Source organism: Elephas maximus, chromosome 7 (assembly GCF_024166365.1).
Source record: "Elephas maximus indicus isolate mEleMax1 chromosome 7, mEleMax1 primary haplotype, whole genome shotgun sequence".
Classification (NCBI taxonomy): domain Eukaryota; kingdom Metazoa; phylum Chordata; class Mammalia; order Proboscidea; family Elephantidae; genus Elephas; species Elephas maximus.
In genome coordinates this window covers 12,877,833-12,896,369 of record NC_064825.1, presented here as the reverse complement: position 1 = coordinate 12,896,369, position 18,537 = coordinate 12,877,833, and the positions used below count along the sequence as shown (strand labels likewise).

Here is an 18,537-nt window from a genome sequence, read left to right as displayed (position 1 = left end):
GAGAAGCAGAGAGAGACAGGAGGCAAGGAAGTTCCTAAAACAGCTGTAACCCTCATCAAGGGCTTTAACACTGAAGAAGGCCAGGAGGGGCCCAGTAGCAAGCTGGTGGTGACAGGCCTGGAAGGGGCCCAGCTGCACAGCCAATGGCAACAAGCACAGAAGGGGCCCTGTGGCAGAGTCAGTGGTGACAAATGGCAGGGCCAAGAGCGTTCTGGCCAATAGGAGGGCTGTTTGAAGGGACCAAGAGGAGCTCTGCACGGCTGAAAGGGGCATGCACAGTAGATAGAAGGGTCTGCTTGCTTGCGTGGCAGAGAGCAGCTGAGAGAGCTGTCCTGCACTGAAGAAGGGAGGTATGTGCTCTCCACTTCCAGGGAGCCTTCCAGACCTTGCCTACATGCTTCCTGATCTTGATTCTGAGCTTTAGCCTATTGATCCTGATCCTGAATTGTACCCTATTGCTTCCTTAATAAACCATTTAACTGTAATAAAAATAGGAAAAAATAAAAAGCCTAGACAAAAACTTAGTCAATTGACTGTTTTTACAAAGTTGCACAGACAATTCAATGGCCAAATAATAGCCTTCTAAACAAACTGCACTGAGTCAATTGGATGTCCATATGCAAAAGAAAAAAAAAAAACAACTGAAGCCCATACCAAAAACCAAACCCACTGCCGTCGAGTAGATTCTGACTCAAAGCAACCCTACAGGACAGAATAGAGCTGCCACATAGGGTTTCTAAGGACTGGCTGGTGGATTCGAACTGCCAACCTTTTGGTTAGCAGCCTGAGCTACATAAAAATTACCTAAAAATGGATCACAGACTTAAATGTAAGGGCTAGTATTACAAAGTTTCTAGAAAAAAACTAAGGAGAAAATCTTTGTGATCTTGAATCATGCAGAGATTTCTTAGCTATCACACTAAAGCACCATCCATAAAAGAAAATATTGCTATCATCAAAACAGAAAACTGTTCTTCCAAAGACATTAAAGAAATTAAAAGACAAGTGAAAGATAGGGAGAAAATATTTGCAATCAGTAGTTGCGTGAGACTGAGGATGGGAGCAGGGATTGTCTGCAAACGGGCACCGGAGAAAATGTGAGGGTGATTAAAGCGTTCTAAAACAGTATCGTGGTGCTAGTTACCCAACGTCATACTAAAAATCATCGCACTGTGCACATAAAAAACGTTAATGTGAATAAAAAGTGCACCATTAGAAATGGGGAGGTGGACAATACCTTCAAAACAGCTCTTCACCTTTTAATTCACTGAGACTTAAAGCTACTGGCTAAAATAAAATGATTCTAACTTAGAAACACAAGGAGCAGTTAAAGTAACAATTGCACAATTTTCAACTAAAAGGACTATAATTTGTCCCTCAGAATCTACCACACTAGAACAAAACAGTATCTGATCTCTGGTAGAAGGCACCTCCTTTGTAAATTCAAGGCTGAAATTTTTCCTGCTGACAAAAATAAAAACGTGGCAAGATGTCTACCTTAAGCTTGAGAATCACTGTTAGAAGTATATAGTTCCCCATGTAATCACCTGACTATAACGTGTCATCTGACTGTACAGCCTACAGTACCTATACAGTAACTTACAGCACTGCATTGTATTTTAATATTATAGGCATTAAAAAAAAAAAAAGAATCAGAATGAACCCCATCAATATCTCCATCAAAATCTCAATGTTTCACCTATTTTAAAAGGTAGTTCATGGTCAGGCAGCAGTTCTAGAAAAATGTGAACTACTCAAAAAATAATTTTTAATCTCATTTATCATTACAAAAGCAAAGAAAGCTCCAGGTATTTTTGAAAAAAATTATTTCTATGTTCTGTACTGCTTTTCAGAGAAAGCACTAATCTCAGGTCCATCACTAAAACTACAGCACAATATTTAAAATTCCCTGAGAGAATATCATGATCTGAACAAAGAAGAACCGCTCACATTTTCCCAATTAAAAAAAAAAAAAATTTTTTTTTTTTAAAGTTGAAGTCAAATAAAGTACTCCTGACAGCCTGATAAAACTTGTCTTTCAACTGTTTCATCACGGTGTGGTGAGATTAATAAATATACTTAAAAGTGTTCAATCATCATGACAGAAAAGGATGGGCATGTGTCTAGAAAAGATAAAGGAGTATTTTGGAAACTAATTTGACCAGCGGAAAATCAGAAATTAATTCCTACTTTATTTCACAGCATTTGTTTTGTACCTTTTAATTAATAAGACAAATGCGAGAATGTTTCTAGGGACTAAAAAAGAAACGTGGTGCTGTACTTTTCCTCAGCTCCAACCCTGAGAACAAAGAACAAAAGTGAAGATAAATAACAATGCTACCGCTCTCTCATAGGGATGGTGTATTTCAAATGTGGGGTTGCTTCCAAGGTGTTATTAGAATTCTCTGAAGCGTTACTACTAAGAAAAATAATGTCAAAAGGACTCGTGTTATTTATTCTCAAAATCTATTGCTAGATTGTGCCTAAGCTAACCTGTTCATTTTATTTTGGAAGTCACTGGCACAGCAAAATAATGTGATACGTGAACACAAAGGATATTAGTAGATACAAGTAATAAAAATTTGATTCCAAAACTTTGGTCAGTCTGAAAAAGAGAACAGAGATTTTAAAATATTAATAATGGGTAAATAAAAAGCAAATCCAGTCAGGGCCCTTAAAGAATCTGTGACAGTATCCTTCTAGTCTTATTACCACCACCCGTCTGTTATTGCAGCATGGTGATTTGTATGTCGTTATGATGCTGGAAGCTTTGCCACTGGTATTTCAAATACGAGCAGGGTCACCCATGGTGGACAGGTTTCAGTGAAGCTTCCAGACTAAGGGAATCCTGTGGTACAGTGGTTAAGTGCTCAGCTAACTGAAAGGTCAGTAGTTCAAACCCACTGGCTACTCTGTGGGAGAAAGATGTGGCAGTCTTCCCCATGAGGCAGTTCTACTTTGTCCTACAGGGTCACTATGAGTCAGAATTGACTCAACAGCAATGAGTTTTTTCCAGACTAAGACTAGGAAGAAATGCCTGGCAATCTACTTCCGAAATTTAACCAATGAAAAGCTATGGATCACAATAGAATATTGTCTGATAATAGTGATAGAAGATGAGCCTCCTAGGTTGGAAGGCACTCAAAATATACAGTGGCCACAACAATGTACTCAAGCATACCAATGATTGTGAAGATGTCACAGGACTAGGCAACGTTTTGTTCTGTTGTACACGTGGTCTCCATGAGTAGGAGCCAACCTGATGACAACTAACAACAAAAACAGTCTTTATTAAGGAGACAAGAAACAGGGCCCAATCCATAGTCTGTGAGGGTGCTGGGTGGGCTTGATATTTCTCTAAAATTATTAAGCCTATTGATCTCCAGTACTTTCTTCTTTGAGGCAAGAAGGAGGAGACTAATAAGAGGAATATCATGGATGGAAAGGAACAATAACCACAGTGGGAGTAATAAGGGACGTTTACTCAAACACTTAACTCTGGGTCTGAATATACACTAAGAATTTTACATGGGCTATGCCATTTAATCTTCACAAATAGCCTTATGTGGTAAGCAGCATAAACAGAGGATTAATTTAACATAGTTTTTTAGTCTTGATAATACGAAAAACCTACCAAACCTACTGCTGTCAAGTTGATTCTGAGTCATAGGGACCCCATAGGGTTTCCAAGGCTATAAATCTGTACAGAAGCAGGCTGCCACATCCGTCTTCTGTGAAGTTGCTGGTAGTTTTGAATCGTGGACCTTTCAGATAATAGTCAATCACTTTAACCAATGTGCCATCAGGGCTCCCTCGTCTTGATAGTAGGAAATGTTTTTTGTACTTGAAAAGTCAGATTCCCCTCTACCTTTCATTAAAAATGCATCTGAATTCACTGAATCACAGAGATGAAAAAAGCTTAATGATCAATTGACCTCATATGAATCCATCTGTGTTACAATGTGACTAGTAAAGGAGTAAAAAAATTACTAGTCTAGGTTCCTTAATTTCCAGATAAATAAATCTGAGACTCAGAGATTAAAGGGATTTAAGATTATAGTTGTCAGAGACACCACTCTCAGTCTGTTGTACTACCCCCATACATCATGACCTTGTAATGCAGAGAAGGAAACTGCTTGCCATTACTCTAATCTCTAAAAACCTTTACCTACAAACATGGTCCACTCCATACAAAGAACCTTCAGAATCTATGTCAATGAACTAGGTCTCTATGACTATATGTTAAGCCCTAAACTGCTCAGTTCTTCTCAAATTAATTTTCAAACTCACCACAATGCCCTGTAACTCAAAAGATCTATGTGATAAACGTTCGAATTCTCAGAACAATATTAGGCTTTAATAATCTAAAAAATACACAGTACAAATTAATATGGATTCCTAATTCAGTCTAATTCCCAACACTGAATTCTGTTTATTTTTTTTAATAATCAACTAATGAATTCATATTTTAATGCTTGGCAACTGAGGAGGAAAGAAAATGATGCAAAGGAAGTTGAGTTTAAGGCAAGATGAAACATAGGAATTCTATATGGGGGAAAAAAAAAGAATAGAGGGAAAGGGAGAGAGACTACGTGAGGCAGGGATGATCACTTACAGACTATGTACCCACCCACTATGTAGAGGGAACCAAATGATGAGATCAAAGCTCGCTCAAACCATCCTAAAGAGTTCCTTCTGACCTCAAAACTCTTGAATTGACACCTGCCACCGATTTCTAGCAAATTACAACAGAATCAAAATAGATTCTTTGGAGGCTTGGAAGATGGCTTCTTAGCAAATTGCTCATGAGAGTGTTCTGCCTCTACTCATATAGTTAACCAATGAATGACCCACACACACACACACATACACACAAAACCCATTGCCGCTGAGTTGATTCCGACTCATAGCGACACTAGAGGACAGAATAGAACTGCCACATAGGGTCTCCTAGGAACACCTGGTGGATTTGAACTGCCGACCTTACACATACACACAAATCATGGTTATCAAAAACATTAAATTTTATTCTTCAAGTGATTTGCTTTCATATGGCTGCATGATTAGCTCTTGATTTTTTTTTTTTTTGATTGTGCGGTGGTGGGTGGTTGCTATTCAGTACATAGTCAAAAATGGTTAGATTATATTAGACTTAGAAATAAATATCTTAAAGCGCTTTAAAACTGCATTCTCTTATCAAAACCAACTAAAAAATAGAGACTTCCAGACAACATGGAATTATCTGTTATCAAGCACAGTTATTAGGGGAAAACAGTGAATATCAAGGTCAAATTTGTCAACAGGAAGAAAATTTTTAAGCCTGATTTTGTTTCATCTTTCCATCTTTTAAGAAACTATGCAATTTGGTGACATATTAATTTGAAATGTTATCCATCTGGTTATGACTCCGTGCCACAACTTTATAAACTTTCGTTTCAATTTGGGACAGCTGTAGCCTCCCAAATGTCCCATTCTGGCAAACCCCACTGAGTAAGCAATGTAAATATAAGGATTGGAGGATTACTCTAACTAAAAAGCCTGCCTATTGCTTTATTTTTAAACTGCCACTAACATGTTTAAATTATAATTGCATCTTCTCAATGAGCACAGTTCCTTATTATTGAAATTGTCAGCGGGCCTTGACATTTGAGTCATCTTTTCATTACGTCTATTTCTTACCCTAGTATACAAATTAAATAGAAATACAAGTCAGATGAAACATATCGGGAAAAAAATCTGAGGCTGTAACTTTAAACTGAATTAAGTTTTTCCTCAAATCTATAAAATATATTAAGCAAATGACATTGGTAATAATATATTCTAGTTCAGGCACATTTTCAAAAACACTAACTTCAATTCCAAAGGCCAAAAATGCTTCAAACCCTCCTAGTCAAATATCTTTCTCTTATAAAACAGAACTGACACCTTTAACATTCCCTGAATTTAAAAAGACAGAATACTTTAAGTAGTAAAGTTACTAAAAACATAAACAAAAATACACATTTTTTCTTTCTTCAATTCTAAAAGAATTTGAAAATGTGCAATTATCGAACATATACATATAATATGTGCATATATGGAAAATACTATTTAAAACATAATTGTGTGATCAAATAGGAACAATACTAATTTGTTCAGATGAAATACACTAATGGGCCAAACTGGAATCTGCAGCTCTAGCTTTAGATGTTTTTGAATCATTGAACTTATATGATAAAAACATTACTAAATGATTTTCCTAAATCACCTGATTCAGTCACACTGAATAAATGCATATCATTCCATCTTTCTCAAGGACTTTGTTTAAAAATTTTCCATAGAGCTTCAAAATTATAAAAATTAATCAAGGATAAAGCCAGTGCCTCATAAAATCCTCAAAAATGTCTTTGGCTCTGCTTTCAAGAGGCTATTTCCTCATTTATTTAATTTATTATTGCAGGCACTCCAGGTTATGTGTAGTTTGTTCATTCACTGACTTTTTTAATTGTTTCTGCAACTTTTCCTTCCTTTAGCCCAGAGCAGCCTGTTCATTTCTAAAAGTCAACAGCTTTCACAAAATGCTTGGGAACAAGCTGAACAGCCTAAAAAAATGTTTTATCCTGATGTAGAATATCAGAAGAAAAAAAAAAACACTACTGAAAACTGAATGACTATACATTCAAATGGCATTCTGGCAATTAGTATTTTTTCCTTTAAACACTAAGAGTATATTACCAAATATGAAAACAGTTATGACTGATTTTTCTTTGCATTTTATTATTTATTTTAACATTGTTTCTCAAATTTTACCTGTGGCAAACTGTTTTGACCCAACTATTATTAAGATTTATTTCTGGTAACTTTTTCATCATTTATTTAAAACTTATTACAGGTAGTCAGCGGATTATGAAAAAGTTCCCTTCCTAAGCCTGTATTTAAGTCAAATTTGTATATAAATTGGAACAGTTAGGTACAGTTTGTATCTAACGTCAGTCAAATGTATGTCATAGTATATAGTCGCTATGAGTAGGAATCAACTGGACGGCACTGGGTTTTTTGCGTAGTATATAGTACATAGTGTACCTTTCTATGCATAAAAATCACTAAAGAAACACTTCCAGATATACTAAAACATCTTTAACATAGTAATACAGTAACAATAATTTTTTGATGCACATCACAAAATAGCACTCGTTTGTTATAACGAACCATTATGTACCTCGCATTTTTAACATAATAGGCTTTACAGGGGTTGGCTTGTCAATATGGTTGTATGTAAGCTGGACATTTGTAACCCAGGGACTGCCTTTAATACAGATTTTTCCAAAATAGATTCTAAAATTCTACAATAAAGATAATCTAGTTCCATGGTATCCTCTCTTAAGGATTTAATGTGTTCTACTGGAAGGAGTATCTATCTCAATACTAAATAGATTACAAGAGGTCTTGAGATACGGAGTCACTTAATTTCCAGCTTTAGGGGAATACATTTTCTGTATATTAAGATAAAAATAGGATGTAAACCAGATGTTCTTAGATTATGAAATTTAGAAGAGAACATATTCAAAGAGCAGCTAGCTTTTTATCTATATTTATTTAAGGATAAGGCAAACAAGCCCCACAATGTTGAAGTCAAAGCCTTACAGTTTCTCTCTTAACTTAATTTCAATCTGTGGAAATATTCATGGGTTTATAATATCATGTTTTTAGTGAGTCCTATCATTTTTCTAATTGCCATGGTAGTATTAATAAATGTCTTCTTTTTATATGCTGAAATAAATTAATGGATGAGGCAGGCACTATGCAAAATGACTGGGAGTGGGGCCAAATCTTTTTATATACATCCAGGGACCAATAATTTTCTAAATGGCTCTTTAAGCTCTCTTCCCTAAATAATTATAAGTATACCAGCACGAAATTTACTGAAATAATTATCTACTCTTCTAGTTCCCATCACCCATCTCAAGTCCGTGACCACTTACCTTGTCTTTATTTTCAGTGCCAGAAGCTTCAAGCTTGGTCCTAATCACAAATGGGGTGGAGAGTCGCAGCAGGACCCTTTCGAAGGTGGCATTAATCTTTGGGAAAACGACCTCAAAGCAGTCCTCAAACTTGAGCACTTTGTGAATGTCACATCGGAGCTGCTTCCTTAGGCCTTCCCCCAGCTGAAGGACTGACATGTTGGGGTCAAACATCAAATGGAAAGGGAAGGCTCTGCAGAAGGTGTTGATGCTAATTCTGAGGTCCGCAGGAACTTGGGATGTTCCCAGTGGAGGGTTCTTTGTGGTATTAGTATTTTCACATTCTTTGATAAGGAAGGTAAGACAGCTACAATTGCCTGGGTTTGAACCATCCGAGCACAGCTTCTCATTGGCAACCTGTTCTACTTCCACATCCAGCCGATAGATCTTCTTTCCTGCAGCCTTAATCATCCCCAGCATCGCAAACCCCACAATATGATGAGGGTGGAAGTAGTGGAGCATAAAAGTACCTTCAGGGAGCTCTTTGCATAGGAAAGATGGTGACTCCAGAGTGGCCTGTTTTCCAAAAGAAGTTCTAATGTGTTCCAACAAAGCATCAAAGCCATTAAAAAAGTCCTGTAAGGTGCCGCCTACAGCTCGAAGAACTCTCTCATTCTCATCAAAGCATACATTAAAGAATTCCTCACCAAATCTTTCTCGAATTTCCTCAAACTTCAAACCTAGAGGTAAATGGGAAGCAAATGTTAGTGAGGCATAATTAAAAATAATTGAATTTATAGTTCTTTTAACGCTTATCAAATAAGGTAGCTAGTGAGTGAAGTACAAGCAGTATCTCCCTAGGGTTCACACATTTCCCAAGTAAATTAATTCATTCATTTCGAATGACAGAAAGTAAAGTCCAGTATGAACTCTTCCAACCCAAAAAGAACTCTTCCAATGCTGCTAATCTAGCTGTTCCCTTTTCTTTGTAATACTCCTCTCCACTTGCTATAATGACATCTCACAAATAATGTCTTGTCTTTTCTTAATGATATCCTTCATCTTGATAAAATACCCAAGTTGCCTCTGCTTCTGTATTGTAACCATCCATATTATCACCTTACTTCTTATCAAAATACATTCATTAAGTGGAAAATATCAGCCCAAGAGGGAATCTATGACACATGTGTATGGAAAAGATATCAAGTTATCTAGTAGAAATAGAACGGCTTAAATTAGTAATTTCAAAAGAAGCCATGCAGTTCAGCTAGACCTCAGGGACAGAGAGACAAAACAATGAAAGAAAAATGGCAGAACTGTGGAATGGTTTGCATTCTTTCATCTACAAGAGTGAGGACAGGCAAAAGTGTAGAATGAATTTGACCAGATAGATTTAAAAGATTTTATTAGGTTTTCATGCTCTATCCGAGATGCTCTGGCAAAAAGAACCACACCTCATGGTAATGGTATAATAAACAAAAAAAAAATACTCAATTCATTATATAGTTATTAGATGCAGAGTCATGTGTAATCTGGTTAGATCCATCCATAAGGATGATCTGAGGGGAAATACGGAAGGAATTTATGGCCCAAAGAGGAAGAATATAACAGGTATAAAAGAGTTGTGCCTGTTTGGTAAAGAAGGCTTCCACATAGTATCTGTTGTTCTCCTTCGACTTCGGTTGAAATCAATACATGTAGTTTACATATTCACATTTTCTTGTCTAAACCCATTGCCACTGAGTTGATTCTGACTCACCACGACCACACAGGACAGGGCACCAATGCTCAATGAGGTTTCCAAGTCTGTAATCTTTGAGGCAGCAGACTATCACATCTTTCTCCTCCAGAGCTGGTAGTGGGTTCGAACTGCTAACCTTTCAGTTAGCAGCCGAGCGCTCAACCACTGTACTACCAGGGCTCCTTTTTCTTGTCTCATCAACAACATATTATAAGTATGTCCTGAAAACTAGGCACCCGGGACTGGGAAAAGGCAGAAGGTCACTTCCCTCAGCCCTATTAGAGTGAAGAGCTATCTAGGCTGTCTACAGCTTGGTTTGCTATTCAGATCTTTATAATTTCCTTGAGGGTGTCCCTTTTCAGAAGTGGAGGAACAGGACACACAGTCAAAAATATTATACAAAAATAGAATCAGCGCATGTCAAATATTTTTTTTCAGAGCTTAAAATTGAGACTGCAAATTGTGATGGTCAAGGTAAGAGGTCATTTTGACAAAGAAGTTCTTGAAATCATTGTGAAATGAAAAGAAACGGAAAACCTAACTGAAAAATAGTCCCTTTATTAAGGACTAACTTACATTAATTTTTGTTTCATAGATCTGATGTTCAAGGCAAGCTGAGAAAGTCACTTATTAAGATAAAAACATCACCAGTCATCTCACATTGTCATTTTACGAAATTGCCCTTCAACATACGTTGCATCCACTAACAATAATGCCAGCCAAAGTTGGTAGGAATCGCATTTATCTGTACAGTCCCTAGCATGGAAAAGAGAAAACAAGAGAGATGATATTCTGTGCTCAGAACCATCATTTTGCTTCAGTTCCAATGCTCCATTGAAACTCCTTTTCAGGGCTTCCTTTCTAGTTCAAACCTCTGCTGAGAATTTGCATTTCTAGCTTTTTAACAAGTTCCTAGGTAATGCTAATACTGCTGGCTAGGAACCAATTCTGAGAACCACCAGTAGAGCAAACCAATGAAACCAAACCCACTGCCCGTAGAGTGGGTTTGGTTTCGTTGGTTTGCTCTACGGTTTTGACTCATAGCAACCCCACAGGACAGGAAACCCAGGAGGGTTTCTAAGGCTGTAAATCTTTATGGGAGCAGACTGCCACATCTTTCTCCCATGAAGCGGCTGGTGAGTTCCAACCACCAACCTTTAGGTTAACAGCCCAGCGCTTTAACCACCGTGCCACCAGGGTTCCTTACTAGTAAATCAAAACCAAAAACCCACTGCCATCAAGTCGATGCCAACTCATACCAACCCCACAGGGTTTCCAAGGTTCTAGGTCTCTACAGAAGTAGACTGCCACGTCTCTCTCCTGCGGAGCCACTGATAGTTTGAAGGACCCGACCTTCTGGTTAGCAGGCCAGTGCTTTAAGGCCTGCACCTCCAGGGCTCCTTACTAGTAGAGCACGGCTCTCAAAATGTATTATACGTAAGAATAACCTGGAGATCTTGTTAGAACAGAGATTCCAATTCAGTAAATATCTCAGCAGGGGCTCAAACCCAAATGAACCAGCTCAAAGCCCTGGTGCTTTCATAACTACTTAAACTAGTATGGGTTTTTATCTGACTTAACTTTGTTTATTTTTCCTTTAATTTGACAGTTAACCATTTCTTTCTTGTAAAACCTTTCTCTTCCCTTGGCTTAGTAAAACCATACTCTTTTGGTTTGATTACTATTCTCACTTCCTTCACTCAAACTTCTTTCTACGCCAAATCCTTATATCACATCCGTATTGTAACTAAAAAAAAAAAAGTTCTATCATTTACACATTAAATTTATGTCCCTTCAATGGCAGTGTTCTTTATTGCTATTAAATTTTCTAATTATTGATTTATTAAAAACTAAAATGTGAAAATATAAATTCTTCAACTCTGACCATATACACTGAACTGTAAAATTCCATGTGCCACTGAAAATACTCCATGAATTGCTTTTGAACTTTGAAGAGTTGTATCTTTAAAGGACTTAGGGTCTCGATGCATGGAAGAGAAACAGAGAATTGCTTCTAACTTGCATTTTTCATAAAACTGAATGTGCCAAAGTAGCTCTATTAAATAAAGAACACAGGTATAAAGATAATACAATAAGCTTGTGTTCTACTTCCAATGCCAGAATTCCTAAGAATCATCCAGAAAATAATAAGTAAACAGATTCACAAGAAGCAAAACAATAAAAACTACTGTGTACATCAGTCAACCAGAAGTCCTTGCTGCTTTAAAAAGCACTTCTGTACTTTAAGGTACAAAAAAAAGGACTGTTAATTCTTACATGATGACCCTAAGGCCCACCAGGATGCTAAAGTGACTTTCATATCACTAAATAAAAGGTGAATTGTCTGGAATATTATGTTCAAATATTATGCATGGTAGTAATATATAAACCACAATATCCAATTATTCAATATAGATTTTTACCCAATTGTTAACCTGCACAAGATCAGAAAAAATAAAAATATTCTTAAAGTTTAAAAAATTAAAATTAGGGAAAGAGTACTATGAACCAACAGCAAAGATTTCCATTTTAAATGTTATCTCAAAATTGAGAAAGGAGTTCAGCTCAGACAATTGATGCAGTTCTCACAAACCAAGGTCCCACCTATGACTGATGCAAGCCCCCTATTTACAGTAAATTACTTGAAACATATAGACAATGCTCATCTCATATTGCAAAATGCTGTGACAGGCTGACATTTGGGTCCATAACAATACATTTCCTCAAGAGGCAAAACGCGTAACAAGACTGCTCTCGTTAATGGCCAGGTTAAAAGTTAGAATTTTAAATTACTGTTAACTCATCCCTTTAAAAAAAAATGAATAGCTTAATTGTTTAATGGCTGGGGAGAAGAGGTGGGCTGAGTTGTTATTTAATCAGCAACACAGAAGATCCACTTGGTGTCCAGACTAGAGTCAAAGACACTAACCAGAGAGATGCTGTGATGCCTCTAAAAGAAAATTATTTTGTCCTGAAATAGGCAGTCTTGATAAGAAAGGAGAAAAGAGAGCCAAGCAGTATCTAAACCCTTTACATGTATTATTTTATTTAATCCTCTTAAAGTCCTATAAAGCAAGTATTTTTATTGTCCTCATTTTACTGGTGAGGATTTTAAGAAATTTGCCCAAGTTCACACAATTGTAGTTGGCAATGCCAGTCTTGAAATGAAATTGCCTAAGAGTCAATCTTGTGCAATAACCATGGTATCAAAAGAGTAAGACCTCCACATGGGAAAGAAACTATGTATGTCTTGCTTTTTGTTATATCATTAGTGCCTAGCATTCTATCTGGCACTTAGTAGGTGCTCAGTAAACTATTGACTGGATGATGAATGAATTGATGCATCACTGAAGTCAATAGAAAGGAGTTGCAAGGAGTACTCAATGTTGTCAAGTGACACAGCAAGGTCAAGTAAGATAAGGGTAGAAAATGGCCATTGGATTTGTCAGGTCAGTGCACACCTGCCAGAGCAATTTCACTGATGCGTGGGGGCAGAAGACTGATGTTAATGGGCTGAGGAGTGTATGGTAGGTGAAGAAACAGAATATTAGTTGTCAGCTGACTCAATAAATATTCTTTGAAGTTTAAAATTAGTTAAGTTATAAAATTATAAAAAAATTGCTCAGAAAAGGAAATGTTACCTCTGTTGAGAACCAAGTGAGGGAGAAATTGTTGAAGATGTGGAACTGACTAGGGTTCTTGTTCCTCTTGGGGAAGTTTTATTAATAAAAGGGTGAAATTAATGTCTTTCTAGGTCCAGAGACCATCCCTACTACTCAACAAGAGTATCAGTCTCTATTAACATCGGAAAATACCAAAGCAAGAGGTGTGCCATCAAGTTGTTTAAATTCCAATGGAGAAATTAAAAACCTCCGAATGACTCACTTCTGTGAGCCACAGACACGCCATAATTATTTTTTGATTAACTGTTTGGGCTCCTCAACCTTAAATCTAAGTGATGTAAATCAAGCATAACTATATCTCAAGTCCAAACTGTAGACAGATTTCAATATTTTAAAGATATGATAATCTTTTTAGGAAAACAATTATTTATCTAGCAAGACTGTAAGGATTTTGCCAACATTTTGAAACACAGATGACACTTTTATAAAAATATTATTCTATCTACAAAGAAAGGACTAAAATTGGTTTCTGCAACCCAGAGGAGGTTAAAGGGTAAAGAGTATATATACATAAACAAAAACAAAGGAGAAAGGCTAAAATTGCAATTTTAAGGGAAATTGTTTTTAATCTGATCTTTCAATACAGCATCATTTGAATCTTTGTTGGGTTAAATAAAACCTTTGACATTTCAGAGTACTTCATAGTTCAATAAGTAAAAGTGTTGAGATTACAGTGAAAAGAAACATCCTTATCAATTTTGATCTTAATCCATAAATGACTAAAGCAATGATTTTTCTACCATTTTAGAGCCACACTATTCTCCATTTCTGCATTCATGGCATCTCTACCTCTCTCCACAAAAGAATATAGCATATGTCATGCGTTTCTTTTTTTTTTTTAATTGTACTTTAGATGAAGGTTTACATAGCTAGTTTCTCATTAAACAGTTAGCACACATATTGTTTTATGGCATTGGTTAACAACCCCACGACATATCAACGCTCTCCCTTCTCAACCGTGGGTTCCCTATTACCAGCTTTCCTATTCCCTCCTGCCTTCTAGTCCTGGCCCCTGGGCTGGTGTGCCCCTTCAGTCTCATTTTGTTCTATGGGCCTGTCCAATCTTTGGTCATGTATTTATCATACATAGATTAATTGTACTTAATTTTTTAAATTTTATGATACAGTTAAAGCTAACAGGATACATTTTCAGATTCATGAAACTAGGGTTTCATGATGAATTCGAACTGCTGACCTAATGGTTAGAAGCCTTACCTCTGAACCAGTGCACCACCAGGGCATAAAGAAATAGGTATTATTAAAAGCAAAGTATATGTTTCAGGCACAAAATGATTTGTGAGCATTAAGTTTACAGTTTGTAATTTTGAAAATCTATTAAGAAATACTTTAAAATATACATTTAAAAAAAGAAAAACTCCATTGCTGTCGAGTCAATTCCAACTCATAGCGACCATATGGGACAGAGTAGAACTGCCCCATAGGGTTTTCAAGGAGTGGCTGGTAGATTCGAACTGCCAACCTTTTGGTTAGCATCCAAATGCTTAATCACTGCACCACCAGGGCTCCATAAACTTTAATAACAAGAAAAGAAATGTAATGGAGATGAAGATAAACCCTGCGTATTATGGAATAACTTTTTCACCTAGCAACTAGATCTAAAAAGTGAAGTAAAGGGAAGATGGAAACCCCGGTGGCATAGTGGTTAAGAGCTACAGCTGCTAACCAAAAGGTTGGCAGTTCAGCAGTTCGAATCCACCAGGTGCTCTTTGGAAACTCTATAGGGTAGTTCTACATAGGGTCACTATGAGTCGGAATTAACTCGATGGCAATGGAAAGGGACAATAACCAATAATGAAATGGGAAAGCAGAATAAAAAACTGAATTTCAATTTTATCAAAGCAGCAACAATAAGTAAAAGAAACAGAAAAATAAATAATTTTCATAAAGCAAGATGTAAAAAGTAAATTACAAAATGTATCCAAGAAGAAATGGACCACCTGAATTCTGGCTAGCCTTTAAATATACATAGATAATGATAAAATTATTTAAGTATTTCCAGGATGCCAGCTCCAGGGGAAGGCTTTCTCTCTCTGTCAACTCTGGGGCAAGATCCTTGTCAACAATCTTCCCCTGTCGAGGAGCTTCTCAGCACAGGGACCCCAGGTCCAAAGGAGAGGCCCTCCCAGCTCTTATTTCTTGGTGGTATGAGGGCGCCCTGTCTTTCTGCTTGCTTCTCTCTTTTATATCTCAAAAGAGATTGACTTAAAACACAACCTACTCTTGTAAATTGAGTCTTGCTTCATTAACATAACTGCTACTGATCCCACCTCATTAACATCATAGAGGTAGGTTTTACAACACATAGGGAAATCACAACAGATGACAAAAAGGTAGAAAATCACACATTACTGGGAATCATGGACTAGCCAAGTTGGCACACATTTTTGGGGGGGGAGACACCATTCAATCCACATCAGTATCAAAAACAAACAAAAATTACAAAGACCATTTTCTCTTATATTTCTAAAATAGAATCCAGCAATTTATAAAAGAATGATACATCATTACCAAGTAGTGTTTATATCAGAAATGAAAAGGTGATTCAATAGTAGAAAATCTATCACCATAAATTATTATATTCATAAAATTATATAAGAAATTAACATGATCATACAAGTAGATTCTGAAAAGTCACGGATGAAATTCAACAGAGTATCTTAAAAATTTTAGGCTGAGATAGAAGGAAGCTGCTTAAATATAATAAAGCAAAAAACCCAAAGCAAAGTTTATTCTAAATGGTAAAATACTTAGAATATTTCAACTAAAATCAGAAACTAAACCACTATGTTTGCTATCACCATGTAGATGTTGTAATTATTCAATATTATCTTGTAAGTTTTAGCAAGAGCTGTGAGATAGGAAAATGAAATAATTAGTATAAACATGGGAAAGAAGAGCTAAATTCTCTCTTCTTGCTGATGACAGATTGTACACCTAGAAAACCCAGATAGTCTTTTAATTTTGAGGGTTTTTTTTCTTTCCCTTTTGAGAGGTACTCACATTTACAGCATGTATTTTCTAAAAGGAAACAACATAACCTACTAGAATTAATAAGAAAATTTTATAAGTAGCTGAATGAAAAATAGCTATAGGAAGAATCAACAGATTTTCTCTATATTAGCAATAAGGATATAGAAGCAAAAATGGGAAAAATGTTCTATTCAAAGTAGTGATGAGAACTATAAAGTTATAAGAATACATTTAATAAGAAAGGCATAGAACAATTCCCCCTAAATTGATACATGTTTAATGCATTCCTAATTATAACATCAACAAGGCTTCTTTCTGTCAATACAGTAATTTTAATATTCGTGTGGAGAAATAAATGCCTAGAACAATCCCACAATGCTTGAATAAGAATACTACACATGAAGAACCTTGCATTACCAATATTAGAATAAATGAAACACTGTAATTTTAAAATAATGTTTATTTCAACAGGAACAAACAAAGGGATTATTGGGTTAAAAAACTAAATTCAGAAGTAAATACAAGTATATGAGAAATTTTAATATATCATAAAATATTACTTCAAGTCAAATGGAAAAGAAAGGTTTATTTAATAGATGGTGCCATCCATCTGGAAATAAACATCAAATCTTATACCGCAAAAAATTTTTAATATCAATTAAAAACTTATATGCAAAAGAAAAGGCAATAATTATTTAAAAAGAAAATTCTGTTAGATTATAGGCATACCTCAGAGATATTGTAGGTTTGGTTCCACATCACTGCAATAAAGCAAGTCACACAAATTTTTTGGTTTCCCAGTGCATATAAAAGTTATGTTTTTTTATAGTCTAAGTGTGCTGTAGCATTATGTCTAAAAAAACAATGTACCTATGTTAATTTTTAAAAAATACTTTACTGCTAAAAAAAAAGCTAACCACACTCTGAGCCTTCAGCATGTCGTACATTATCTTTTCGCTGGTAGAGGGTCTTGCCTTGATATTGATGGCTGCTGACAGGATCGGAGTGCTGGTTGTTGAAGACTGGGTGGCTGTGGCAATTTCTTAAAATAAGACAACAATGAAGTTTGCCTCATCAATTGACTCTTCCTTTCATGAAAGATTTCTCTTAAGCATGTGATGCTATTTGATAGTATTTTATCCACAGTAGAATTTTTCAAAATTGGAGTCAATCCCCTCAAACCCTGCTATTGATTTATCAACTAAGTTTATGTAATATGCTAAATCTTTTGTTGTCGTTTCAATGAAGTTCATAACATCATCACCAGGAGTAGACTCCATCTCAAGAAGCCAGTTTCTTTGCTCATCCATGAGAAGCAACTCCCTATCTGTTAAAGTTTTATCATGAGATTGCGGCAATTCAGTCACATCTTCAGACTCCACTTCTAATCCTAATTCTCTTGCTATTTCCACCACATCTGCAGTTGCTTCCTCCACTGAGGTCTTGAGCCCCTCAAAGTTATCCATTAAGGTTGGAATCAACTTCTTCCAAACTCCTGTTAATGTTAATATTTTGACCTCCTCTCATAAGTCGCGAATGCTGAGAAAGCCCTAGACGTCATCTTTTCCCAAGATGAGGCTGTCGCCTCCACACTGAAGACCTGTTGTTCAGTGTAACCACCTGCATCAGTTACCTTAGCCAGACCTTCTGCGTAACTTGCTGCGGCTTCTGCAGCAGCATTTGCTACTTCACTTTGCACTTTTATGTTATGGAGATGACTTCTTTCCTTAAACCTCATGATCCAACCTCTGCTAGCTTCAAACTTCCCTTCTGCAGCTTCTTCACTTCTCTCAACCTTCATAGAATTGAACAGAGTTAGGGCATTGTTCTGAACTAGGCTTTGGCTTATGGGAATCTTGTGGCTTGTTTGATCTTCTATCCAGACTACCAAAATTTTTCCATATCAGCAATAAGGCTCTTTTGCTTTCTTATCATTTATGTATTCACTAGAGCAGCACTTTTAATCTCCTTCAAGAACTTTTTCTTTGCACTCACAACTTGGCTAACTGCTCGGCACAAGAGGCTTAGCTTTCAGCCTCTCAGCTTTTGACATGTCTTCTTCACTAAGCATACCCATTTCTAGCTTTTGGTTTAAAAGTGAGAGACATGCGATTCTTCCTTTCATTTGAACACTTAGAGGCCATTGTATGGTTATTAATTGGCCTAATTTCAATATTGTCAT

General features: G+C 36.3%; 1 protein-coding gene across 1 annotated transcript in view; it reads right to left on the bottom strand.

Annotated features, from left to right (window-relative positions):
• The window catches only part of GUCY1A2 (guanylate cyclase 1 soluble subunit alpha 2), a 430,508-nt gene that overhangs the window by 334,067 nt on the left and 77,904 nt on the right, over nt 1-18,537 (bottom strand). Inside the window, exon 4 of the mRNA XM_049889439.1 lies at nt 7,962-8,680. Coding sequence (XP_049745396.1) covers nt 7,962-8,680 — 719 coding nt within the window. The remainder of the gene's footprint in view (nt 1-7,961; nt 8,681-18,537) is intronic.